Here is a 27,591-nt window from a genome sequence, read left to right on the forward strand (position 1 = left end):
ATGGACCTCCTGAACGGAGCTCATGGACCTCTGGTGGTCCATGGACCACAGTTTGAGAACCTCTGTTTTATACTCTAGCACAGGAGGAGCATGGCCCCAACAGATACTGGTATTCAAAAATAGCATGCACATCTACAGTGGAGCGACGCTGACACCATCTCAAAGAACTGGTGTTTTCTTAATGTTCCAGCTCTTGGAGTCACCTGATTACCAGATCCTGGAGCTCCCAGCTTTCGTTAAAAAAAATAAAAATAAAATAATATAGGATGGCACTAGTCATATGTATTATATTCCACACCTACCTTAAGCAACACTACAAAGATCTAATGAAGGTTAAAGTTATTTAAACTAGTTATGTGTAAAACAGAATCAAGACTTATTTTTTGAGGCCTGGGAACAGTCCTTCTCTTCTACCAATAACATGACAAATGAGGGTTTTGTTGGGAAGGAAAATAAAGTGGGGGGAATCCTAAAATACTCTCTCAAATTACTAGTTGGGAGAGGGAAAATGGACTAAAAAGATATTAAACCAAGAGGAAATGACAGAATGTACAGAGTGACAGTAAAAAGAAAAATCTTTAGAAGGCATCACAGGTGCACATCTTATTTTACTGTGAAAAGTATATGAATATTAATCCCTTGTATAACCTCAAGAGGTACCAACTTTAGTCATCAAGATGGTGCTGAGCCTAAAAGACACTTCTCAAAATTTGATGATTTGCAATAAAACATTTGGAAATTTTCTGTAACTCCTAATGAAAACATTATATATCATTCCCTCTTCTTTGATTATGGGTAGATACCTTCTCATGCATGCCATTCAGAATTCTTTAAACACCTTCTGTCATGAAGTAATGTCAGAGATTATTTTGTTTTAGTAAATTTATTGAGGCAATTTTCCAATTAAATGCCACGGACGTCTGGGTTTTGAGTCTATGCCAATAACCAAACAAAAAATCACTATCAATTAAATCCCCAATTTCCTATTTCAGATTGTTTAAGCAGGCTTGGGTTGCTAGAGGTCAAACACTTCATTTTATCATTGTTTTACATGTAATCTCATTAATTAAAAATACCCACTTTTAAATCAGACTTTTATATTGCTAGGAGGCATGAGCTGGAGCGCCCTCTGTTGTATGCTGTGTCACATAAGCAGCTAGTGGAAGACAGGAGCATACAGACTTTCTTCTTTCAGTCTATACTGTGCAGCAAAAGGATTTTAGTTTGTTTTAAAAATAAAAATACATAATGTGTGATAGAGCCATCAGACTATGAATGGTTAAAGCGGCATGATCCATCATTTATCTTTTGCGTGAATAACACAATAAAGATAAACAAGGAAATGTCATCAGATTATTTATTACTTTGAAATTAGAATATTTCCTTTCTTTTGCAGTCACCTGTCAAGCAAGATAACTCTACCAGTTGAGTTTTGTGACACTGGTTTCTCTTTGTTTTTATGGCTTGTCTTCACAAATTTTTTTATTCCAATTATTTTTAATTTGTATGGTATTTTGTTGTTGTGTCTGGATGCAATATTGTACAGTGTATTGTATAATAGATGGGTACATTGTATCTGTGAAAGGCTTGATTCCCCAGGATTCCGAGCATTCTGACTCCAATCCAGCAAAGCGCTTAAGCGTGTGCTTAGTTTTAAGCATGAGTAGTTTCACCGATGGCTCACATGGCCCACATTCAGTCACATTACTCACATAGTTATAATAAGCACGTGGTTAAGTACGCAGCTGAATCAGAACCAGAGCGGTTAGCACTTTGCTCGGCTGAGCCCTAAATTAATAGACAATATTATAATACACTGAGGTTTTTTTATTACAACTCCAGGACATGCACAATTTGTGAGACCACTGGCAACTTGCTTAGAACTTGACTACATTTAATTTAAACATAACTGTGCATGAATGTAACAAAGCATAAGAACATAACCATAGAGTTTGCTTGTACTCTTATCTTCCTTGATACATGAATATGTTTCCAGTTTAAGACTGTTATAGAAATGTTACAGTAAACATCTTGGCAAGTATCAACTTATTCTGAATTTTAGCTACCTTTATTTTTTTTCTCCTCTGAACTTACTATTCGTATTTGGCTGCCTCCTTTAGTTTCCACTAAGGCGTTATTTATTCTTTATACCACACAATTTTGGTCCACCATTATTAAGCCCTATAATTTTATTACGGTGCTGAATTACACAAGCTCATGTTTTCGAGGTCCACACTTCCCTCAGTTTTTTGGAAGGGTGTGGCGCTGCTGGTGTGGTATGTAGCAGTTCTAGGAGAGCATTTCTCAAAGACTGACTCTCTCTTTTTTGCATTATAAGTTTCTTTCCATGATTTTCAAACCTTTCAAAAACACTATCAATACTTATTACAGACTAATAGCGTACTTAAGGGGGAAAAAAGAGCCTCTACTTCTAGGAGATTATTAATCTAATAGACTGATGTATGCTTGATTTTATTTATTACCTAAGAGATATCTAACAGGTAAAGTACATGTGTTTTAAAGTACCAACAAGAGTTAGTCTAGACAATTTTTCATTCTTGCTTTGTTCTAGGCCTAGTAATCTGAAAAAGAGGATTCCCACCTCCCCTCCTATAAACACATGCTTCCCATTTTATACATTCTCAGTTACCATATTCCACCCTGGTGAGATCATCGCATCTTTGCTTCACTTACAAATGACCATCAAAAGAGGTACCAGATTCAATTACCATAGTCACAGTTTTTCCCTCCTGCCCCTGAGGATAAGGGAGTGTAACCTGGTTTCAGCAACCCTCTCTCTGGTCCCCATTTCTCTTACCTCTATGTTCATACCTCCATGTTCAATAGAGCGATGGGAACAACCAGAGTGGAGAAATGCCCCTCATGCTATTGCCATGGTATTCACTTCCATCCTAATCAATACAACGGGGGTGGAGGGTGGGAGAGACAGATTGACAGAAACACTTGGCTGGGCAGATGGAAGCTGGTGACTAACCATGCCCTGTTGGCTTTATCCTCCACTCTGGCAAGACCAAAGAAGAGCAAAGGTGGAGGATTAGTCAGCCACGACCTGTACTGATGGTGGACTTTAGTGGCACAAAATAACATTAAAAATAAACCTTCCAAGTCGCAGACAGGACAGTGGCTTGGACTGGTTTGAAAAACGAAAGAGCGGCCTGGCCAATGAGAAAAGCTGATCTGCAGAATACTGACATACATACCTAGGAACAGCAGCCGTACAAGAAGCACACATTTTTGTACTAAACATAGATTTGGAGATTTACCAAAAGTAATCTAGCAAAACTGAAGAGACATTAGTAATGTAACAAAGACAAGTCATACTATTTTTCATTATACATAAAAGTGCATTTTGCATGAAGCTATTTTTCTCCTAAATGTCAAATGCATCCTTCTGAGTGCATAAACAATACTCTGCTCCTTTCAGTCTAACTTCAATTAACGTTTAGCCATTACTGCATTGAAACGCAGCCTTTATCAAATACATTTACAAATATTGTATGAATTTGCATTTCAAAAGAAAACATTCTAAGCTTCTTTAGTGTCCATATTGAGTTAGAACTAATGAGAAAATTCCCAATTGAGGATAAGAAGAAAGTTGTCATGAATCAGTAAGCCAATGAATTACACATCTAACAAAAAGTTAAACATGTTGCAGATCAGAACAAGTCTTCCAAAACCAACTGTAATACCAACACAAATGTGTGTGTGTGTGGTATTTTATCTTGACCACATGCATGTGGTCATGAAACCAGCACACAGACTCCTACATTTCTCAAATCATGGTCTGAACTTCAAATGATTCGGTAAATCCTTTATGCTGCACTTGTGGAGGTCACAAAACCAAGCCCATACCCATGACACTGTTTCCATAGTAACTAATGATGACAATACTAAGGGGACAAAGCAGGAGAAGACTTAGTGAACAAAAGACAAGTTGACAGAGTGAACGTGTGCGTCAGCTATGAAATGTGTTGTAGTGCCAGAGCTGCGAGTGGAATTCTGCACCAAGAAGTGATTGGCTGAGTAAGACAATGCCAGTTTTACGCAACTTGTGCCCCACATGTTTTCAGAGTCATACCGGCTCACTTGAATGACTATGCCTCTGACCCTGCATGGGAAGAGTCCTGTTTCTGCATATAGCCCTACTGACTTCAGTGAGGCTACATATAGGTGCAGGGGTCTGCCAGTGTGGATTTTATTGCAGGATCAGGGCCTAAGCTTTTACTCCTGCTGCTTCTGCAAAGTCAACACAGAGGAGACTGAGTTGGATTCTATTCTTTCTTGTATGTCTATTGGATTATTTACTAACTTCCACTGATAGGGCCAATTGTTTCAACATGTGCAAAACCAACCAAAAGCAATAGAGATACATAGATCACCAAGGTCATAACTTGGACTCATAACTTTTATTACTGGGGAGACCACACAAGAAGGAAAGAACTCTGCTTGACTCTCAGATCCCTGGTGGGGCATGCAGGGCTAGCAGTCAGAAAACACAACACTTGTTTCAGACAAATGGCTTAAAACATCTGTCTGCAAGATAGGGGAAGAAGAGATGCCTTATTCACACATTTTTTAAAGTGATGCTATTGTTAGTATAATTTTCCGTCAAATAGAGAACTACTCAGCTAACAGAGCAGATTTAAGTGGTCTGAAAGTCCGACGGCTCACTTGCTCTTGCTTTAATAACTGCATATGGCGCTTCTTTCCATAAGGAGTCTGGCACAGCAGGTCATCCAGAGTCAGCTTGGTTACCTGTCCTCTTGCTTGCAGCTTGGCACAGATATCTTCTAAGCCAGCACGAAAAACAGAGTTTTCCTCCAACTCTTCCCTGACTGTAGCCAGCTTTGAAGAAGAGATAATGGCACATTGTAACAGTCCGGCAAATAAAAATCTCATTTAATCACTGCCTTCCAGGCAACACAACCAACCATTCAATAAAAAAAAAGTGGTGACAGTGAGACGCAAGGTTAGCATAACCATCTGCAAGAAGAGATTGTTAAACAGAATGTTACAAGGCAACATACCACTGACCATGTGTTGAAAACCAATGAACGAGAGTTTATTAGATTAAGAGCTTCTGTAAAGTATCCAAGTATTCTTTTCAGTCCTAGTACAGACTGTAAAAACACAGTTATTTCTTCTTTAAACCCAAGTGGTATAATTGTATCCTGGAATCTGTTTCCCAGATCAACACTATAATTTAATGAACGTAATCTAGCATGTTACACTTACAATGCCATCAATAAAAATTAGGCTGCTATAATGCTCAAAAGTTCTGTACACCATGAATCTGTACAAAGAGATGAACTCAGAAGAAAATCTGCTGGATATGGATTTGATGAATAATGCACTCTGCACAGGAAAGGGGTAAGATTTGTGTTTGGTCTTTGACAAGTTTATAAATCTTTTATTTAAAAAACAAAACATTTGTAACCTGGTAAAGAAAATGGAGGGGAAAAAACCCCTGGGAGTTGAGGTCTGATCATGAAAACACTTAAATTACAAAACCAGGATGCTGCTTTTTAAAAACCTTATTTTACGTATCTTATTGTTTGTAGTAGTTTAAAAGATACATATACTACATGATAATCTTTCTACCAACAATTGTGTTTGATACTGACTCTTTCTCCATCACCCCATTAATCCTACAGAAAAGTGTTTAAGCAGGTATTTTTGTATTCTGACAATGGCTCAGTCAGTAAACGTGTTCAAAGTGAACAAGTTCAACATGCTGCTAAACATTTGCAGAAAAAGAAAAAGCCATGCTGCCAAACCCAACTAGATCAGCGTTTTCCTTGAACATATTCTGCCTACTGATTAATATAGTAATGGCATGATAATACTTTTTCTGTAGGAAATCTCAAAATACTTTACAAACAGTAGTAAGCCTCACAACATCCTGATGGGGAAGGTAAGACACAGGGTGTACAATTTTCAAAAGCACTTACATGACTTAGGACAATAAGTTCCACTGATGTTAAACAAGACTTAGGCTAGTAAGGCCTGAATCCACAAAAGTACCTAGGCATCTAAGTCCTGGTTTTAGGTGCTACTGTGATCCACAAAACCCCCAGTTGGCTGCCACCTGACCCTATAGATATCTATGTTTTGGCAGTAAAAAGTTCCCTAGGCACCTAGGCTCTGTCTCTGTGCATGCACACTGCTGCCTTGCTCTAGGCATCCAGATGCCTCTCTTCTGCCTCAGCTCCACAGGGATCCATAAGCCAGGGGAAGATAAGCATTCCTCTGCCCAACTCGCATGTGGGGTCTGAACCAGCAGGCGTGCTCAGAGGCTGCCTAACTCCCCCCAAAACAGCCGATGGGCGGAGGGGAGGGAGAAGCAGCTTCCTTTAACCACTGGGTGAAAGGTTATGGGTACTCATCCGGGATGTGTGTCCCCACCTCCCGCCCTCTGCCTGCTGAGAAGGGAACTAGGATCTGTCACCTCTCAGGTGAGTGCCCTAACCACTGGACTATAGAATGAGTCTCACTTTTTCTTTGGCCCAATTAATATTTAATTATTCAATTAAAGAGAAACAACTTCAATAGGATAGATTGAAGGAGACTCACGCAAATATCTTATAGCCCCATGGTTAGATAACCCATTTCAGAGGTGGCCAGTCCCTGTTCAAATCTCTGCTCCCCCCCACTCAGATGAAGGGGGGACTTGAACCAGTGGTCTCCCCCATCCCAGGTGAGTACCCTAACCACTGGGATAAAGGTTGTAAGAGCGCCTCTTCCTCCGGCTGTTTTGTGTGGAGTCAGGTGGCCTCTGAGCATGCCTACCTGATCAGGCCCTGCATTCGAGTTGGGCGGAGGAGCACCTATCTCCCCCGAGTTGTAGATTGCCAGCAAAGACAGGTGCTTCCCTGCAGCTCAGACTTAGGTGCTTATCTCCTTGAGAGAGGCGGGGCGTAGCACACACACCTTTCTCATTGCCATCTCTCACTGGCTAACTTTGGTAGCTCCCTGCCTAGCATGCTGGCTTTTGTGGATCGTATACTAAGGTGTCTATCTCTGCCCATTCATTGTAAGGGGAGCTCAGGTGCCTAACTCAGGCTTTGTGGATCACAGTGTTGTTCTTATGATTTTGGAGGCGCCTAAAACTTCAGCATTGTGACACTGCGCATCACAATGCCTAAGTTGCTTTGTGGATCTGGGCCTAAGTCACTTCTGAAAATTAAATTTAGGCTCCTAAGTTATTTAGGCACTTTGAAAATTTTACCCAGGGAAAGCAAGTTCTAGCTTAAGGTCACAAAGGAAGGTTTTGCCAGAGCCATGAATATAAAACAGGTCTCATGATGTCCAGTCCTGTTTTTAAACAAGATCATTCTTCCTCCCCATTCCTATTCAACAGAACTGTTGTTATGTTTGAAGAGAAACAGAAAAGTGATCATCAAGTTTATTCACTTATCGGGTTAAGGTACCTTAAGCTATCTAGAACATTAAATACAGTTAGTATAATAGAGAAAAGATGATAAACTAGATAAACGAACAGCATTGATGATGATAATAATGAGGTTTTTGAAGTAATGTTTGTTCTTTCACTTATTTTGTTCAGTATCTGCAAACTATGCTAAAATAATTACTTAAATAAGCCAAAGCACTAGAAAACATGTTGGAGGAAAAGAAAACCTGCTCTGGCAGGGGAAAGGAATCGACTAGATCAGGGATTGGCAACCGATGGCATGCGAGCCAATTTTTAATGGCACGCTGCTGTCTGCTGGGGACACCCAGCCCACTCAACCCACCGACTCCGACCCCGCTCAACCCACTGCCGGTCTGGGGTTCTGGCTGCTGGCCCCTTGCCAGCCGGGGTCCCGGCCGCAGGCCCTGATCAGCCCACTGCCGGCCTAGGTGAATGGAACCCCAGGCCAGCAGCAGGCTGAGTGGGCCGGCACTGTAAGATCAGCATTTTAATTTAATTTTAAATGAAGCTTCTTAAACATTTTGAAAACCTTGTTCACATATGACAATAGTTTAGTTACATACTATAGAGAATTATAGAGAGAGACCTTCTAAAAAACGTTAAAATGTATTATTGGCACGCGAAACCTTAAATTAAAGTGAATAAATGAAGACTCAGCACACCACTTCTAAAAGATTGCTGACCCCTGGACTAGATGATCACCTAATAGGTCTCACCTTCAGTGTTAATGATTCCATGATTTTTAATTAACCAAATTATGGAGTACTCACCACTTGCTCAGAAAACTCAGCTCTTTTCACCAATTGTGAAGTACCTGTATCCAACGCTGCCTCCAGTGTCTGCATAAGGTCTTCTAATGCCCCAGACTTGGCCTGTACAAGAATCTTTTTAAAAAGGAAAAAATAGAAAATCATACACACCACCAAAAAGCATGCTTTAAATGTGTTAAAAGGAGGACACTGGCAAGGATGACAGGACTAAATACAAGCTAACTGTAAAGGTTTAAATTTTTAAATGCTCTATTGATCCTCTACCAATCATGAGGGGAGGACTTAACCAGAAGAGCCTCTACAGTGTAACAACTGGGCCTTGGAAGGTGAACCATGTCATGGAGACAGTGGGCTTCACAGACAGCTATGTTTGTTGCTCTGGGGGAAACTGGTTTTGATTTTACTGACTTATTAACTTCTGAAAATCACATACAAAGGATTTTCCTCATTAAGCTGGTAAAATGTGCAGCTAACGAAAGATTCACTGCATGTACATATGCACAGAGCCGAGGCAGGGCTTGCTATAAAGTTTACTTAAGAGTTTTTGCCTGTCTAAATGGTGGTGTTTTAAAAGTGCAGTTTTAGAGGGGAGAAAACAGCATTATTAAAGTAACTTGCCCAAGGGTCCAGAGTAAAAGGAATAGCTGAATGAGAATTGGGTCCCAGCTGTATCCTCACCAAACTAGGTCATGCAGCCCCTCTCTCTGTTACTACAAATATTCAATAAAAACGAACTATTTTCGTAACAATCCAGAATGTGACTTATTTTTAAAAGTGACCATGACAGAAACAGTGGAGTCCATTTTTGGAGCAGCCCATTGCATCATTAAAATACTTACAAGGTACTAAAAACCAGATTCTTCTCCACTGCCTTGCACCTTGTGTAGTTACTCACACTTGAACAATGCAAGGGCAAAGTAAGTAAAACAGTGTTGTCTTTCTCTTAGCCTATGTCTACATTACGAAATTAGGTCGAATTTATAGAAGTCGGTTTTGTAGAAAGCATTTTTATACAGTTGATTGTGTGTGTCCCCACACAAATGGTCTTAGTGCATTTATCCAGCATTTAGTCGGTGGAGTGCATCCACAGTACTGAGGCAACTGTCGACTTCCGGAGCGTTGCACTGTGGGTAGCTATCCCACAGTTCCCCCAGTCTCTGCTGCCCATTTAAATTCTGGGTAGAAATCCCAATGCCTGATGGGGCAAAAACATTGTCGCGGGTGGTTCTGGGTACATATCGTCAGGCCCCCCTTACCTCCCTCCCTCCGTGAAAGCAACGGCAGACAATCGTTTCACGCCTTTTTTCCTGGGTTACCCGAGCAGACGCCATACCACGGCAAGCATGGAGCCCGCTCAGTTCACCATCACCATGTCTCCTGGGTGCTGGCAGACGTGGTACTGCATTGCTACACAGCAGCAGTTTATTGCCTTTTGGCAGCAGACAGTGCAGTATGACTGGTAGTCACCGCTGACGTACTCCAGGGTGCTCTTTTAACCAACCTTGGTGAGTTCAGGGGCGCCTGGGCAAACATTGGAGTGACTCAGCCAGGTAATTACCCTTTTAAGTTTCGTCTCATGGTGATTCAGTCCTGCTGGTAGTCCTACTGCACTATCTTTTAATGAACAGCCAGGAGCTGACGATGGCCAGCAGTCATACTGCATCATCTTCTGCCAGCAAGATGTATAAAGATAGATGAAGTGGATCAAAACAAGAAATAGACCAGATTTTATTTGTATTCATTTTCTCCTCCCTCCCCCCGTGAAATCAACGGCCTGCTAAACTCAGGGTTTTGAGCTCTATCCTTGAGGGGGACATTCTGTTTCTCCTTGATGCAAAGCCACCCCCTTTGTTGATTTTAATTCCCTATAAGCCAACGCTGAAAGCCATGTTGTCAGTCGCCCCTCCCTCCATCACAGCAACGGCAGACAATCGTTTCGCGCCTTTTTTCAGCGCAGACGCCATAGCACTGGGAACATGGAGCCCACTCAGATCACCGTGGCAATTATGAGCACTATAAACACCGCGCGCATTATCCAGCAGGATATGCAGGACTATAACCTGCAAGAAAAGCAAAACCAGGCAAGGAGGAGGTGACTGCAGTGTGGTGACGAGAGTGATGAGGACATGGACACAGACTTCTCACAAAGTACAGGCCCCTGCAATGTGCACATCATGGTATCAATTGGGCAGGTTCATGGCGTGGAACGCCGATTCTGGGCCCGGAAACAAGCACAGAGTGGTGGGACCGCATAGTGTTGCGGGTCTGGGACGATTCCCAGTGGCTGTGAAACTTTCGCATGCATAAGGGCACTTTCATGGAACTTTGTGACTTGCTTTCCCCTGCCCTGAAGCGCAAGAATGCCAAGATGAGAGCAGCCCTCACAGTTGAGAAGCGAGTGGTGATAACCCTGTGGAAGCTTGCAACGCCAGACAGCTACCACTCAGTCGGGAATCAATTTGGAGTGGGCAAATCTACCGTGGGGGCTGCTGTGATCCAAGTAGCCAACGCTATCCCTCAGCTGCTGATATCAAGGGTAGTGACTCTGGGAAACGTGCAAGTCATAGTGGACGACTTTGCTACAATGGGATTCCCTAATTGTGGTGGGGCCATAGACAGAACCCATATCCCTATCTTGGCACCGGAGCACCAAGGCAGCGAGTACATAAACCGCAAGGGGTACTTTTCAATGGTGCTGCAAGCACTGGTGGATCACAAGGGACATATCCCAACATCAATGTGGGATGGCCGGGAAAGGTACATGACGCTTGCATCGTCACGTACTCTGGTCTGTTTCAAAAACCGCAACAAGGGACTTACTTTCCAGACCAGAAAATTACTGTTGGGGATGTTGAAATGCCTATAGTTATCCTTGGGGACCCAGCCTACCCCTTGCTCCCATGGCTCATGAAGCCATACACAGGCAGCCTGGACAGTAGTCAGGAGCTGCTCAACTGTAGGCTGAGCAAGTGCAGAATGGTGGTAGAATGCGCATTTGAGCGTTTAAAAGCGTGCTGGCGCAGTTTACTTACTCGGTTAGACCTCAGCAAAACCAATATTCCCACTGTTATTACTGCTTGCTGTGTGCTCCACAATATCTGTGAGAGTAAGGGTGAGATGTTTATGGCGGGGCGGGAGGTTGAGGCAAATCGCCTCGCCACTGATTACGCGCAGCCAGACACCAGGGTAGTTAGAAGAGTACAGGAGGGCGCAGTGCGCATCAGAGAAGCTTTGAAAACCAGTTTCAGGAATGGCCAGGCTATGGTGTGAAAGTTCTGTTTGTTTCTCCTTGATGGAACCCCCCTGCCCTGGTTTCACTCTACTTTCCAGTAAGCTATGCACCCTCCCCTCCCCCCTTCGATCACCGCTTGCAGAGGCAATAAAGTCATTGTTGCTTCACATTCATGCATTCTTTATTTATTCATCACACAAACAGGGGGATAACTGCCAAGGTAGCCCAGGTGGGGTGGTGGAGGAGGGAAGGACAAGGCCACATAGCACTTTAAAACTTTAAACCTTATTGAATGCCAGCCTCCTGTTGCTTGGCCAATCCTCTGGGGCGGAGTGGCTGGGTGGCCAGAGGCCCCCCCACCACGTTCTTGGGCGTCTGGGTGAGGAGGCTATGGAACCTAGGGTGGAGGTCGTTTGGTTACACAGGGGCGGTAGCAGCGGTCCGTTCTCCTGCTGCCTTTCCTGCAGCTCAACCATACGCTAGAGCATATGAGTTTGATCCTCCAACAGCCTGAGCATTGACTCCTGCCTTCTTTCAGCAAGCTGACGCCACCTACCATCTTCAGCCCGCCACCTCTCCTCGCGGTCATATTGTGTTTTCCTGCACTCTGAGATTGTCTGCCTCCATGTATTTTACTGTGCTCTGTCAGTGTGGGAGGACAGCATGAGGTCAGAGAACATTTCATCACAAGTGCGTTTTTTTTTGCCTTCTAATCTTCGCTAGCCTCTGGGAAGGAGAAACATATCCAGCTGGTGGAGGAAAAAAAAAGGGAGAGTGGTAGTCAAAAAGACATATTTTATAGAACAATGGGTACACTCTTTCACGGTAAACCTTGCTGTTAACATTACATAGCACATGTGCTTTCATTACAAGGTTGCATTTTGCCTCTTATTGAGGTATGCCGGTTTGGTGTGAGAGATCACTCACGCAGGGCCGGGCAGCAGAATTCAGCTTGGAGGCAGCCACGGTAAGCCACAGTCTTTTGGCTTCTTTAACCTTCATAACATGTGGGAATGGCTTCAAACAGCAGCGCCCTCATTTCCCATACCAAACAGCCATTGGGTTGCCCATTAAAAATGGGTTGGCCATTTAAAAGGAGGGGCTGCGGTTTCCGGGTTCACATGCAGCAGAAATCCAACTAACCCCTCCCTCTGGACACACACACACCCACCCACCCAATTCTCTGGGATGATGGCTTCACCCCTCCCCCACAGCACGGCTAACAGCGGGGAAGATTTCTGTGCAGCCACAGGCAAACAGCCCAGCAGGAATGGGCACCTCTGAATGTCTGCTTACTAAAACCACCCTATTTCAACCAGGTGACCATTAATGATATCATTCTCCTGAGGGTAACACAGAGAGATAAAGAACGGATATTGTTTGAATGCCAGCAAACACCGGGACCAAATGCTGCAATGCTTTGTTCTGCAATGATTCCCGACTACGTGTTACTGGCCTGGTGTGGTAAAGTGTCTTACCGTGGAGGACGGAATAAGGCTGCCCTCCCCAGAAACCTTCTACAAAGGCTTTGGAGTACATCCAGGAGAGCTTTATGGAGATGTCCCTTGAGGATTTCCGCTCTGTCCCCAGACAAGTTAACAGACTTTTGCAGTAGCCGTACTGGCCGCGAATGCCAGGGCAAATTAATCATTAAACACACTTGTTTTTAAACGATGTATAATATTTACAAAGATACACTCACCAGAGGTCCTTCTCCGCCTTCAGGGTCTGGGAGCCCGCCTTGTGTGGGTTCGGGGGGTACTGGCTCCAGGTTCAGGGTGAGAAACAGATCCTGGCTGTTGGGGAAACCGGTTTCTCCGCTTCCTTGCTGTGAGCTATCATCTTCCTCGCTCTCAAAACCCACTTCCGTGTTGCCTGCCACTCCTTGGACAGAGTCAAAGCACAGGGTTGGGGTAGTGGTGGCTGCACCCCCTAGAATGGCATGCAGCTCATCATAGAAGCGGCATGTCTTGGGCTCTGAACCAGAGCGGCTGTTTGCCTCTCTGGTTTTTTGATAGGCTTGCCTGAGCTCCTTAATTTTCAAGCGGCACTGCTGTGGGTCCCTGTTATAACCTCTGTCCTTCATGCCCTTGGAGATTTTTTTTTTCAAATATTTTGGCATTTCGTCTTTTCGGAGTTCTGCCAGCACGGATTTGTCTCCCCACACAGCGATCAGATCCCGTACCTCCCGTTCGGTCCAGGCTGGAGCTCTTCGGCGATTCTGGGACTGCATGGTCTCCTGTGATGATGAACTCTGCATGGTGACCCGTGCAGGTGAGCTCACCTCACTGGCCAAACAGGAAATGAAATTCAAAAGTTCGCGGGCCTTTTCCTGTCTACCTGGCCAGTGCATCTGAGTTGAGAGCGCTGTCCAGAGCGGTCACAACTGAGCACTCTAGGATAGCTCCTGGAGGCCAATACCGTCCAATTGCGTCCACAGTACCCCAAATTTGACCCGGCAAGGCCAATTTCAGCGCTAATCCCCTCGTCGGGAGGTGAAGTAAAGAAATCGATTTTAAGAGCCCTTTAAGTCAAAAAAAGGGCTTTGTCATATGGACGGGTGCAGGGTTAAATCAAGATAACGCTGCTAAATTCGACCTAAACTCGTAGTGTAGACCAGGCCTTAGACCTTGTCTATGCTACAGGTTACTTTGGTATAATTTATCTCACTAAAGAGTGTGAATAATCCACACCCCTGAGCAATGTAAGTTCTACTGACCTAAGCGCCGGTGCAGACAGCTTCTTCCACTGACATAGCTACCACTGCTCTCAGAGGCAGGAGTTATTAAGCTCTCTCCTGTCAGCTTAGAGACTCCCCACCGCAAGCACTATAGTGCCTAGCACAATGGAGTCCTGATCCATAACTAGGGCTCCTATAGGCTACAGTATTACAAATAATAAATAAATAAATAATAAGCACCAAAAATCAGAGGGGTGGCATTTTACATCCAGAGTGTGCTCATTTTGCAGATGTGTGATTGATCCGCTATCCCAAAATCACCAATGTTTTTTACATTCCTAAATACACGTGCTAGATTCCTCTGAGCTCTTTCAGCTAAAGGTACTAAAAGTGCTATCATACATAGACATCGATAGGTATTACATAGTCCTGCCTTGAGTGCAGGGGACTGGACTAGATGACCTCTCAAGGGCCCTTCCAGTCCTACACCTCTATGATTACACAAGATGCAAGAGACAGTAGAAACTCAGGGTCTAAATGTATACGTAACTCCTTTAGTATTTTTCGCTGCATAAGCCTATGTGAACATGCAAAATAAGCACACTTACATTAAGATTACTGCATAATCTGCTCTCTGTGTTCATGATCTGAGAATAAAAGGACCGGGCTTTTACCACATCATTCTAGAAGGAAGAAAGAAAGAAACCCCCCCGAACAAATATCAAGTTATGCTTGTACAAAACCTAATTTTATTACAAAAACTTAAAAACAGCTAGCTTGTACAGCCTCCCAATTAAATATCCACACACCCCCACCCATGCTCTTTCAAAATATTCCAAAAGACCCACTCATTCTATGTAGTGTTGACTCTGTAAGAAACACACCCTGCTCAGTGTTTCTTTTGTCATGAAGCTCTCTATGGTAGCATCTTGAGCCTTTAGAATTTAAGGCCCTAGTTCAGCAAGGTACTGAAGGGTGTGTAGCTTGGAGACAATACGACTTTCACCTCCTTAAATACCTTGCTGAACTGCTGGAAAGGGGAGCTCTTAACTGTTCAGTGCTTTAACATTGTGGACATAGCCAGGCACATTTACTATTCTATATAAATCGGCTAATTTATCATACAATACAATGTTACAGTACTATTATTATATGGCAGCACTGATGTGTGATCAAATCACTATATACGCTTCTTAAGCACATAATGCAACATGATGTCATAGTCCCCATATCTTCAGGAATATGGAGGTATGTCCAAGAGTGCTGTTCCATTTGTAAAACAGGAATTTAAAATATTTTAGTGAGCAAAATAAAGGCATTATGAATACAACAGAATGAGACTCCATACTTGTACATGGAATGAGATTTTGGTTTTAACCTAAAGGCCATGGAAAGAAGTCCACATCACGAGAAGCACCACCACAACAGATACTAATAGAAGTACCCTTGTTGATATTATCATTCCGTCTCTATGCTCATAGAGATGCACCACAGGGGCCAAGGATTGAATGAGCATGGAGACTGAATATTTAAATACCACTTTACACAGTCAAATCACTATACACACACATCAACTAATTAGTCCTTAGAACACTCTGGTGAGATAGAAAGTATAATTCCCATTTTACACATGGGGAAAGTGACACAGAGAGGGTTAATGAATTGCTCAAGATTGCATAACAATCCACTGTGAGAACTGGGATTACAACTCAGAATTTTCTAATTCCTCGATCCTCCAGACTATGCTGCCTCAGACACCTAAAGGTGGTCCCTTCTATGTCAGGTTTGGAGCATGCTGTCAGGGCAGCATAGAGATATCAGCACTGCCTCTGTAGGTGCTGTTCCTATTTTGTAGTATTCTGTTTCAGTTTCGAAAGCTGTTAATAGACAACTAATTTACAAAAAGAAAAGGAGTACTTGTGGCACCTTAGAGACTAACCAATTTATTTGAGCACGAGCTTTCGTGAGTTACAGCTCACTTCATCGGATGCATGTAACTCACAAAAGCTCACGCTCAAATAAATTGGTTAGTCTCTAAGGTGCCACAAGTACTCCTTTTCTTTTTGCGAATACAGACTAACACGGCTGTTACCCTGAAACTAATTTACAGCAGTCTTTGTATTTATGTTACTATTTCTGTGGGTATTTAGTTATTACCAAAGGGCTTTGTTAATTTTTTCATTGATTCAAAGACCAAAAGGGACCATTGTGATCATCTAGACCTGTCATGTAACAAGGGCTATAGAACTTCCCCAAAATATTTCCTAGAGCATAACTTAACTTACAGTTCTCTCTCTCTCACACACACACCCCAATAGCAAGGAAGTCATGAGTTAAACCATCATTAACACTCTCCCCAACGTCTTCAGGGCAGGGTCCACGTTTATGTCTTTGGCCTCTGGGCACTACTTTTGTTAACAGCCATCTCAATTCATACTAGGTTGGGATTTTGCATTAACAGGGTTTGATACGTTTATGGAAGGGATGATATGATGGGATAGCCTAATTTTGGCAATTAATTGATCTTCAACTATTGGCGATACATATGCCCAATGGCCTGTGATGGGATGTTAGATGGGGGGGGATCTGAGTTACTACAGAGAATTCTTTCCTGGGTGTCTGGCTGGTGAGTCTTGCCCACATGCTCAGGGTTTAGCTGATTGCCATATTTGGGGTCGGGAAGGAATTTTCCTCTAGGGCAGATTGGAAGAGGCCCTGGGGGGGGTTTTGCCTTCTTTTGCAGCATGGGGCATGGGTCACTTGCTGGAGGATTCTCTGCACCTCAAAGTCTTTAAACCACGATCTGAGGACTTTAATAGCTCAGATAGGTTAGAGGTTTGTTACAGGAGTGGGTGGGTGAGATTCTGTGGCCTGCGTTATGCAGGAGGTCAGACTAGACGATCATAATGGTCCCTTCTGACCTTAAAGTCTATGATTCTATGAAATAACTGTGCACTGGACTGAATATGTATTCTAGGATTTCAAAATTCCCACACATTTTAAAGGACAGTTATATTATTCTCTTTTTTCAGAGGCCTAATCACAATGAAAGACAGACACACCTCCTTCTTTTTCCTTTTCCTTCTGCTTACTACCATATTGCACAGAAAGTCAACAGAATCAAAGACTAAATAAAAATAAAACCCCAGTACCTGTTTCAGAGCAAACGCTACAGCAAAGCAGTATGCTCGTCTTGACATGTTATCTCCTTTTAACTGAGCCTCTTCAAATAACTTTGTGCAGATTTTGCAAGACTCTGGGCTGTTCTGTGTAGACATTTAAATCCACATTGTAATTGTCCATTTAGAGAAGCAGCAAATGCTTCACATGATTTCAGAATTTTATTAGCTAGATTGTATATAAAAATTTATGCGTCATAAGACTAACAAGACAAACATCTTTTCAAATGGTCATCACACCTGAACCAAACTACACCACACTACAGGGCAGATTCTGTGCTGTGCTTCCTGAGAAGGTCAGCACCAAAGGTATAATCAAGGGGAGGCAGGATCGTGGGAGCAAAGCTGACTTTAAACCACCTTTGCATTGCCCTGATTGTGGGCTGCTCAGAGGGCTAAAACAGCCCCATGAACCATTGTGCTTAGCGCTATGGACACTGCCCCTCCCACCGCCAGCATGCCTCCTAAGCAAATGGACTTTTCATCGTTACATTGCTTTGCGAGCTGCATTGGATCTCAAAGGAAATCCACATGCTTTCTAGATATCATTAATCTAAAAGAAGTCTGTACCCAGGCACTTGAGAATTCATTGTTTCCATAAGAATTATTACAGAATACATTTTGAAAGATGGTTCTATAGGAGGAATTCTAATATCGCTTAGATTTTTGCTAGTTCTTCAGTATGGATAACTTGCATTATTTCTTGGAAATAAATAATCACATAGATGTTCCACTAATGCCTTAAACATACACTCTGTTAGGGCCAGCTGCTACAAAGACTTACACACACACACACACACACACTTAACTTTATGCACACAAGTAGTCCCACTGAAGTCAGCAGGATCAGGGCCTTTCTGTGCAGATCAGTGTGCCAAAGGCACTCATTGATATTACATCACTATTTTCAATGGGATCATATAATTTGTTTGTCCATGTATTTTCTGCTTAGTTAATCACCTTCAATTTTTTTTTCTAATATTTGTTCCTGCTTTCTGTTGCCACGGCTTCAAGAGTTACACCTGCGATGTAGCCGCTGACTGTTTTATGATTTGGGTCTTTCAATGTTTAAGGCTGTTATTTTATTATAGTGATGGATAGTCTTCACTACTGTTAATGATCCTTCATTTGTTATTTTATTTAAAGTATGTTTTTGGAGACTTATTCCAATGATTAGCAGACAGACTTATTATCTAAAGATTTTGTTCTCCGTAAGAGAGGTACTGCCCTTCATGGCAGCAGCAGAAAAGACCACCTGCTGAAATCAGATGATAGCCATCCCTTACAATGATTTGAAATATTCAGTTTTCTAACCTTAAAAACACTTCTGTGCAAAGATTAAACAACAATTCCTTTTTTTATCCATGAGCAATAATCCCATCTTTAAATCCTATATATATATATCTGTATCTATATCTATATATCTCTCTCTCTGAGCAGGTTCCTGGTATTGCTATTCAAAATAAATCTATACAGCTATAATTACGCATTACTATTACTTATAGTAGCATCATAATTTTACATCCTAAGGCCGTCAACTTTAGAGAGTTTCTCCTTGTAAGAGTGTGCTTATCGCTTTCCTGAAGCTTCCTATATTGCAATATTAACAGTAGTACTTTGCACTTCTATAGAGCTTCTGGAATATGCTTTCCCCAAGCCATCATTTTAGCATGTACCACTTTAAGAAACGGGTGGCAGAATCAATGAAAGACTAAAATTTCAAATAATCTTATTTCAATCATCTTTAGCGCATAAAGGGCTACCCTGGCATATCCCCTTATCAAAGGCATCTTGTCTTTAATGAAATGGCAAAAGTATTATTGCCGTTAAATTTTAACTGGGTGATAATGGGCGCCCCATCATCTCAGGCATTGGCACCCTGACAGCAGGATTGTCTGGCTATGTAGACTCCCTCCTCAGGCCCTACACTACCAGCACTCCCAGCTACCTTCGAGACACCACTGACTTCCTGAGGAAACTACAATCCATCGGTGATCTTCCTGATAACACCATCCTGGCCACTATGGATGTAGAAGCCCTCTATACAAACATTCCACACAAAGATGGACTAAAAAGCCGTCAAGATCACTATCCCCAATAATGTCACGGCTAACCTGGTGGCTGAACTTTGCGACTTTGTCCTTACCCATAACTATTTTACATTTGGGGACAATGTATACCTTCAAATCAGTGGCAATGCTATGGGTACCCGCATGGCCCCACAGTATGCCAACATTTTTATGGCTGACTTAGAACAACGCTTCCTCAGCTCTCGTCCCCTAAGGCCCCTACTCTACTTGCGCTATATTGATGACATCTTCATCATCTGGACCCATGGAAAAGAAGCCCTTGAGGAATTCCTCCATGATTTCAACAATTTCCATCCCACCATCAACCTCAGCCTGGTCCAGTCCACACAAGAGATCCACTTCCTGGACACTACAGTGCTAATAAACGATGGTCACATAAACACCACCCTATACCGGAAACCTACTGACCGCTATTCCTACCTACATGCCTCCAGCTTTCACCCTGACCACACCACACGATCCATCATCTACTGCCAAGCTCTGCGATACAACCGCATTTGCTCCAACCCCTCAGACAGAGACAAACACCTACAAGATCTCTATCAAGCATTCTTACAACTACAATACCCACCTGCGGAAGTGAACAAACAGATTGATAGAGCCAGAAGAGTTCCCAGAAGTCACCTACTACAGGACAGGCCTAACACAGAAAACAACAGAACGCCACTAGCCGTCACCTTCAGCCCCCAACTAAAACCCCTCCAACGCATTATTAAGGATCTACAACCTATCCTGAAGGATGACCCAACACTCTCACAAATCTTGGGAGACAGGCCAGTCCTTGCCTACAGACAGCCCCCCAACCTGAAGCGAATATTCACCAGCAACCACATACCACACAACAGAACCACTAACCCACGAACCTCTCCTTGCAACAAAGCCCGTTGCCAACTGTGTCCACATATCTATTCAGGGGACACCATCACAGGGCCTAATAACATCAGCCACACTATCAGAGGCTCGTTCACCTGCACATCTACCAATGTGATATATGCCATCATGTGCCAGCAATGCCCCTCTGCCATGTACATTGGTCAAACTGGACAGTCTCTACGTAAAAGAATAAATGGACACAAATCAGATGTCAAGAATTACAACATTCATAAACCAGTCGGAGAACACTTCAATCTCTCTGGTCACGCGATTACAGACATGAAAGTTGCGATATTACAACAGAAAAACTTCAATACCAGACTCCAGCGAAGCAGTGGACTGTATGTGTTGCTGGTACTCCTCAAAACCTATTGCATGCCAGCTACTGCAGGTAGGGGCTAAGGATGCCTTAGAGATGTTGGACTGGTATAAGTTAAGATCAAAGCCCTTTAATGGGGGGTTGCTCCTTGGTCCATGATCTGGCCCTATATAATTACTAACTTATTACAGTAGATACCTAGTAGCAACCTCTATAATTTAGATTACAAAACAGTTTGATTATATCCCAAGTTTTTAGATGCTCATAACTTCCCAAATATTAACTTTCTACATTTAAATTATTAGGTCTGGGCTTCAAATCTGCCTGTAGGCAAAGGTCCCCACCTTTTTTTACACAGTGGACAATCTCCTCTCCCATTCTTGAGCACTTTCCACCTCCAATCCTATAGGCCATCAAATATCATCACCATGTGACCAGCCAGCTCTCCATGGACCACCTGAAGGTGCTCCTCAGGCCACTGGAGATCACAGTTTGAGAATGCTTGACTGTAAAAGTCACTACCATGATAGTGTTTTAGGCCAACTCTTTTTCTTGAGTGCAATTAAAAAAATATCTCCTACATTTAGCTGAAAAATTCTGGGAAACGGAGTTTACTGTGGAGTCATTATTCTGGAGCCAGTGGCTGTATTACCAAAAAGCATGGTGGAAAACTAAGTATGGATTTCCGACAGAGCTATAACTAAAGGAGGACAATCTTTTCTAGGGTGGCACGCATAGCAGAAAAAATATTGTGTTAATATCCTTAACATTTCATTTTTGCAGAACTGGGTTCAAATTTAGAGAGAAACAGAGAACATCAGTGACACCAATTTGGGTGCCTCAGTCTAGTCCGTAGATAACGTTTGCCTATAATGTAAAATTAGTGAATGATTTGAGCACACACTGACATTTCTGCAAGGAGCAGATATTCCAGGAAATAACAAGTGCTGAATGCCAAGTTTGGAGTGTGTTATAGTAGCAGAACTGCCATTGAATGAGGCAGGAGTCCTGTGGAAAAAATAGTATGTAATCATATAATAACAGACTGAATCATAATACATGTGCACAAGGGAGATGAATTACAGTTGCACAAGAAATCTTAATTCTGGCACTTCCTAACTTATGAGTGCTCAACTTTGCAAACTTAACATTTTTTTTGAGGTGTGTGCAATATATATTGTACACTTGACAAAGAAGCCATCTATGATTGACTTACGTATCCAACTGAAGTGTTTGCAGCAGATGAGAAACAATGGCAGGGTATCAAATAGAAATTTTAAAGATAAATCTAATTAAAATAAAATACCACAACACTTCTTCAGGGAAATAATGAAACGTTTTACCAGTTTGTAGCATATTGCAAATGCAAGTAAATAGGTGTCTTTGATGAATTTTACATGTTGTTTTCTCATTTCTCCCAGCACTTCCAAGGCACCTGCCAAAAAATAGATATTCATCCAGTAGTTAAGTACTTCACTAATTGGGGCTCTTATACTTAATGCATAACCCATCTACCACTGAAAACGCAAGATTACAATATGATATGAGCCCAACTAAAATGTTGCTGCAGATTAAGATCTATTAGCCTAAAAAGAGATTTTACATATAAATGATATATTTTCAGAAACCTTGCATCAGTGTTACGTGGTTTAAACTGTTACTTTACAAGAGGGATGTGATGAATACTTGATTTGGATTCAATTTGTATGTAAATCCTGTCTTATTGTCACATCAATATTCATACAAATGTGATTCTCATATCATATGCCCGCCTATCATCCTCTCAGATCCCAAGAGACACCATGTGGTAGCCATTTAAAAAAAAATGGCTAAACTCCCTTCACTAACCCTGTACAGAATTCCCACAAGCTCCCAGCTGCTTCTCTACACCCTGGCCCTGTATCCAGTCTCTAATCTGTTCATTTCCAGGGTAGCTTGCCTTCCTGACCTACTGACCCTGGCAATATTTGAAATCGGATTTGCCAAATGCCAAGACATTGTACTGGGTATACTGCAAATTCCAAAAAAAGGATTTGTCCCAACCTTCCTTTACGTTATGCTTTAGATTTTCATGTTAGAAAATCCTTTTTAGGCCACATGTGACGCATCCCAGGTCTTCATATAGGGAGAGATTGTGGTTTTAAAGACAATGGCAGTGTTGTGGGGGAGACCCTCTGACTGTATGTGTTTCAGATCAAACAAACAGAGCCTCTGAACAATTTTCTTACAAACATTTTTTTCCACATGCTCCAACGCCCACAAAAATGCCTGAATAAATTTTCTTCAAACTTCCCCATCCCACAAACAAAACAAAGTGGGGGGGGGGGGGGGAAAGCATGAGCAATTTCAGTCTAAAGGACATTTTTAGAGAAGTTAAGCCCCTTGAAAACAGGAGTCTAAAACAAAAGGCTCTTGCCTCAACCATAATTGTACAGTATTGTTAATGGGAGACTAGAGCGCTGCTGCAAGTACTTAATGAGTACACATTATGGAGCCCTTCGAATGCTGTTGCAGACTGCTGTGCAGCTTTCAAATCCAAGAGCGATCACATATGGCTCAGCGAGCCAAAAGGAGCACACTGTTCAGTGTTCTGTATAGCTTTAAAATAGATTCACGGTTATATTTAAGAAGTGTACCTTGCTCAAAATGCATTTGCCTTGACACATTTATTTTAGTACTTACTTTCGTAATGACCTTTTTTAAACAACATATCCATCAAAATATTGAACGATGTGCTATCAGAGAAGAAGCCGTGCAGAGTCTGGTGAAGAAAAATATAAACAGAGCAGGTTTTAAACAAAATTGCTATTAGGACCTGCCTTGCCACATACAGCATGTCCTCCAGCTGTGAACTGCCCATGTCCCCAAAAGTGATACATTTGGCTCTCAAAGCTCTCCTTGTTTCCCCCAGTGGAGTAATCTTTAATTTTCCATTGAACTTTAGATCATATTGTGTCACTGATTTTTGAAGAAGAACCTCCCACTGAGTTCTACTTCAAAAAAGATTGATGGCAGGATATGCCCTTTAAGTTAATACAAACAGAACTGATTGGGTACAGGCTACTTTGAAAGCTTAAAAGTTATAAATCCAGGTTTGTGCTTTCCTGTAGCTGAACACTGATTAATGATGTCTTTGAGGGGAAAAAATGTCAGCACCATCAAACTGAAGGAGGGTTTTTTTTGCTGAACACAGAACAAAAGTGGTGAGCTGACCAGGACTAGGGCTGGAATTACCAAGAGCAGAAAATTTAATGAGAGAGCGCCTTAGCATGAAAAATGAGTGTATCTTCCCTCACTGAAATTATACCGAACATGGAGCATTCAGGGAAATGAATGTGTGCAAGACAATACGATGCTAGAGGTATATTAAGTTTGAATTTCTATCCAAAGAGGCTGCATTAGTGACAGCGACTGCTGAACGTTACTGCGGAGGATGAAGGGGTTACATGTAAGGCTACGACTTTGGCGGGGAGATCAGTGTTTCTGATAATCATGAATCTGAATAAAGTCCGCGATCTTCGCAGCAACAGCTCCTTTCCCCTCTGGAAGTTGCGACCTAGCCCACGTGGTCGCAGGGCCACTCAGGTTTGGTGTGTACGCCACTCTGCAGGTGGGGACAGAAGGGCAGAGACACCAAACCTGAATGGCACTGCGACCCGTGGACTAGGTCACAATGACAATCCAATCTGGCCCTCCCCTCCTCCATCCCTCCCCTCCCTATGGAGGGACAGACGAGCCACACCATAGTGGCGCTGTGTCCAAGTGAGCTAAGTACCAATGCCTGGAGCAGGGAGCCAGGCCCAGCCCTACATGACAGGAGACACTGCTGCGGAGTGAGTGCAAGGCAGGCTTCCTCTCCAGCCCCCATTTTTCCTCAGGGTCTTCCCTCCTCACAGAGATAGGCTCACTCTCCAACCCCTCGTATAGGCCCCCTGCTCTTCCCCTTTCCGTGAGATGGCCTTGTTTTCCACACACCTTTGCCATAAATTTTTTAAAAATTTCTGTGAAAAAAATTGTAGCCTTAATTACATGTAGTATTTTTTATAAATATGGCATGCCCCTCTGGTTATCTGTTCCACATTAGCCTGCTTGACTGCCAGAAGTTAAATCAAAGAGGTTGTTAAGGGAGAAACCAGCAGGAAAGGCACAGCAATGACAAAGATAAGGCTCCTCGGAGAAACAATGGGGAACCTATGTATTGAGAATAGCCGTTGCCTGGCTCCAGATCGTCCGGCAAGGTATATTGTTCCCAAACCAAAACCTAGGCTTAAGCTGTTCCTAAAATCCAGGGTATATCTTTACAGTACAGTCAGCTTGAGTTACAGCTTGAGTGTTACACTCCAATTTGACTCCCATCCACACACACAAGTCTCTAGCTCGAGTTAAGTGGTGCTTTAAGCTTGAGCTAGCTGGTCCGTCAGGGTACGTCTACACTGCAGCTGGGATCATGCCTACTAGCCCAGGTAGAAGACATTCCTTAGTTTCACTCAAGCTAAATAGCAGTATGGATGTTATGGCATGTGTGGCAGCAAAGGCTAACCACCCTGAGCTCAGACCCAGGTGGTCATGGTGGGTCTGAGCTCAGGTGGTTGGCCCAGGCTGCCACCCATGCTGTAATGTCCACACTGCTATCTTTACCACCCTAATTTGAGCTGGATTCAAGATTGCTTGGGTAGGCTAGCCTGTGCACTTTTACTGTGTAGACTTACCCTGAGGCTGTCACCCAGACTGACAGAGACACACACAAGGACTGCAGCAAGCAAGCTGGCTCTCTCAACCCACAGATGGGAATAAGTCAGACCTACCTGAGCTATGGATAGGGAGGTTAAGCTTATGTAAGGGAATATATTCAACTCTTTGTTGTGTTGACCCATTTGCCTAAATGCTGTGTTCCCTTTGGCAATTAAATGCTACTTTGTTTTGAAGACACTGCTTCTGAGTCACTTTAATCAGCTGATGTCACTGGTGCCTGAAGAAAAAGGGGCTTACAGGTGCCAAACTTGGTTGGGCCTGTTGGATTAACATGGTTGCGTAAACAGGTGTGCTACACCCTCAAGACTCAATCTAGGAGTGGTTGAACCACATGGTTCCACTGAGAGTGAGGTGCAGGAAGCCAGGCCTGTCACCTGAGGGGTGCACTTGAGAAAGACACAAAGGTATCTAAGATGTGGCTGGCCCAGTTACTGTGACAGCTGCCTTCCATGATCGAATACCATTCATCAGTTCTGCAAGTACTCAGGGCCTTTCTTACATAGGCCCCAATTTGAAGAGATATTTATTTAAAGACATGCCTGAATAAGCATGTGAGCAGCCTCAGTGATTTCAAGGGATTTCTTACATGCTTAAAGCTAGGCATGTGCTCAACCATGTTATTAAATTAATGCCTAATCCAAATCCCACTGAAGTCAAAGGGAGCCTTTCCATCAACTTCAGTGGGTTTTGGAACAGGCTGATAATACATAGCCTCCCCTCTCTAAATTATAGGGCTCCAAAGTGCATCCTCCCCTGTAATAATGACCTAGGTAGCATATATATACACGATTTTATATCTTCAAAATGTTATTCAAAAACTAGTCTTTATAATTGTAAAGCATTAAGGGACTGGTTTTCAGAGGTGCTGAGCACACACAGCTCTTGTAAGCTTCAAGAGTTGCTGCAAATGCTCAGCATCTCTAAATCTCTGCCTAATCTTCTATACAAAAACTCAGAATCACTGATGTCCAAAGATGATGTGACGGAGCAGGTAGTGGGGAGGACTGACCTGGGGATGTCGCAGGGGAGTTTTACTGGGACTGTCTGCATTGGGGATGGGATAGCAGGGGTGACTTCACTTGAGGGATGATACCTGAGCTTGTAACCTGAGCCAGAGGGGGGGTTGGGGCCAAGTGACACCTTTGCCCGGGAAACTGGACAAAGGCTGGAGGAGACTGCCGGAGGGAGTTTCAGTTTGGACCGGTCTGGGGAAACGGAGGGAGCCCCAAGGCTGGGGTCTAAGCTCCCTGCCCGCCAGAGGGACCTGACTGAGGGGTCCTGTTTGTACCTACAAGCTCTGTTTGGAACTGTGATCCTATCGTCTAATAAACCTTCTGTTTTACTGGCTGGCTGAGAGTCACAGGGAATCTCAGGAAGAAGGGGGTGCAGGGCCCCGACTCCCCCACACTCCGTGACAGATGATTATATAAAACAAACAATGCATCAGTGAAATATGTTTACCAATGTTAGGTGAGTTTGGTAGATTGAAGAACTTTTATTCAATGCATTTTATAGAAAATGTTGTAATTACTCTGAAATACAGCTAACCTCCCAATTACAAAGGAAATGATAGTTTGGTTCAATGTTTTCAATTGTTGTTCCTAACGGAGAAGAGCAGAGACTGAAAAATCAGCACAGGCTAATCAGCCCACACGTCTTTGCATCTTAGAAAATAAATTCCCATTATTTCTAAAAATCTTCCACTTTAGTATAACTTTGAGCTCACAGGAGGTCAGGACATACAACATATTACTGACCAAAATTAGAACTGAAATGGAAAATAATTTAAAAATATATATAAAGGGAAGCTACCTGATCTTTGATAAGTTCTATTGCAGTTACTTCAAGGTCCAGCTCATAGCACAGCCTCATAAAAAGGGGTCCAAATTTAAACTCACCAAAGGCCACATTTCTGTTCTCTGTATGGTACCTGATTAGAAAAGATTTAAAAAACGTAAATACATTAAGAGTGGAAAATTGTGACAAATTATGACTTTCAAGAGGCAATGAAATCTGCATATGAAATGGCGTAGGCAGACTGTTCTGTCTGTATGCAGTCGATGGCATTTAGAACAACAGTAAGATCATTGCATGGAAAGAACATTATTTATTAATTGGCTGGAGCTGACACTGAAGTGAACAGTAATAATAATAATAATGTCATCTCTTCCGTTGCCCACAAAGTAATCTCTATCAGTTTAGCAATGGAGTGGGCCTATATATTGCTACAGCATTTATTTGTA

The 27,591-nt window shown here is 42.7% G+C and overlaps 1 protein-coding gene across 2 annotated transcripts in view; it reads right to left on the bottom strand.

The window, feature by feature from the left end:
• Window positions 1–906: 906 nt before the first annotated feature.
• The window catches only part of PTCD2 (pentatricopeptide repeat domain 2), a 39,475-nt gene continuing 12,790 nt past the window's right edge, over window positions 907–27,591 (bottom strand). For both annotated transcript variants that reach the window (XM_074952762.1, XM_074952761.1), the window contains 7 exons: window positions 27,161–27,278; window positions 23,279–23,357; window positions 21,940–22,031; window positions 17,288–17,401; window positions 14,744–14,818; window positions 8,224–8,337; window positions 907–4,866 (listed from right to left, as the gene is read on the bottom strand). In XM_074952762.1, coding sequence (XP_074808863.1) covers window positions 4,642–4,866; window positions 8,224–8,337; window positions 14,744–14,818; window positions 17,288–17,401; window positions 21,940–22,031; window positions 23,279–23,357; window positions 27,161–27,278 — 817 coding nt within the window. In that variant the 3' untranslated portion in view covers window positions 907–4,641. The remainder of the gene's footprint in view (window positions 4,867–8,223; window positions 8,338–14,743; window positions 14,819–17,287; window positions 17,402–21,939; window positions 22,032–23,278; window positions 23,358–27,160; window positions 27,279–27,591) is intronic.

The sequence above is a fragment of the Natator depressus genome, chromosome 5, assembly GCF_965152275.1.
Source record: "Natator depressus isolate rNatDep1 chromosome 5, rNatDep2.hap1, whole genome shotgun sequence".
Taxonomy (NCBI): domain Eukaryota; kingdom Metazoa; phylum Chordata; order Testudines; family Cheloniidae; genus Natator; species Natator depressus.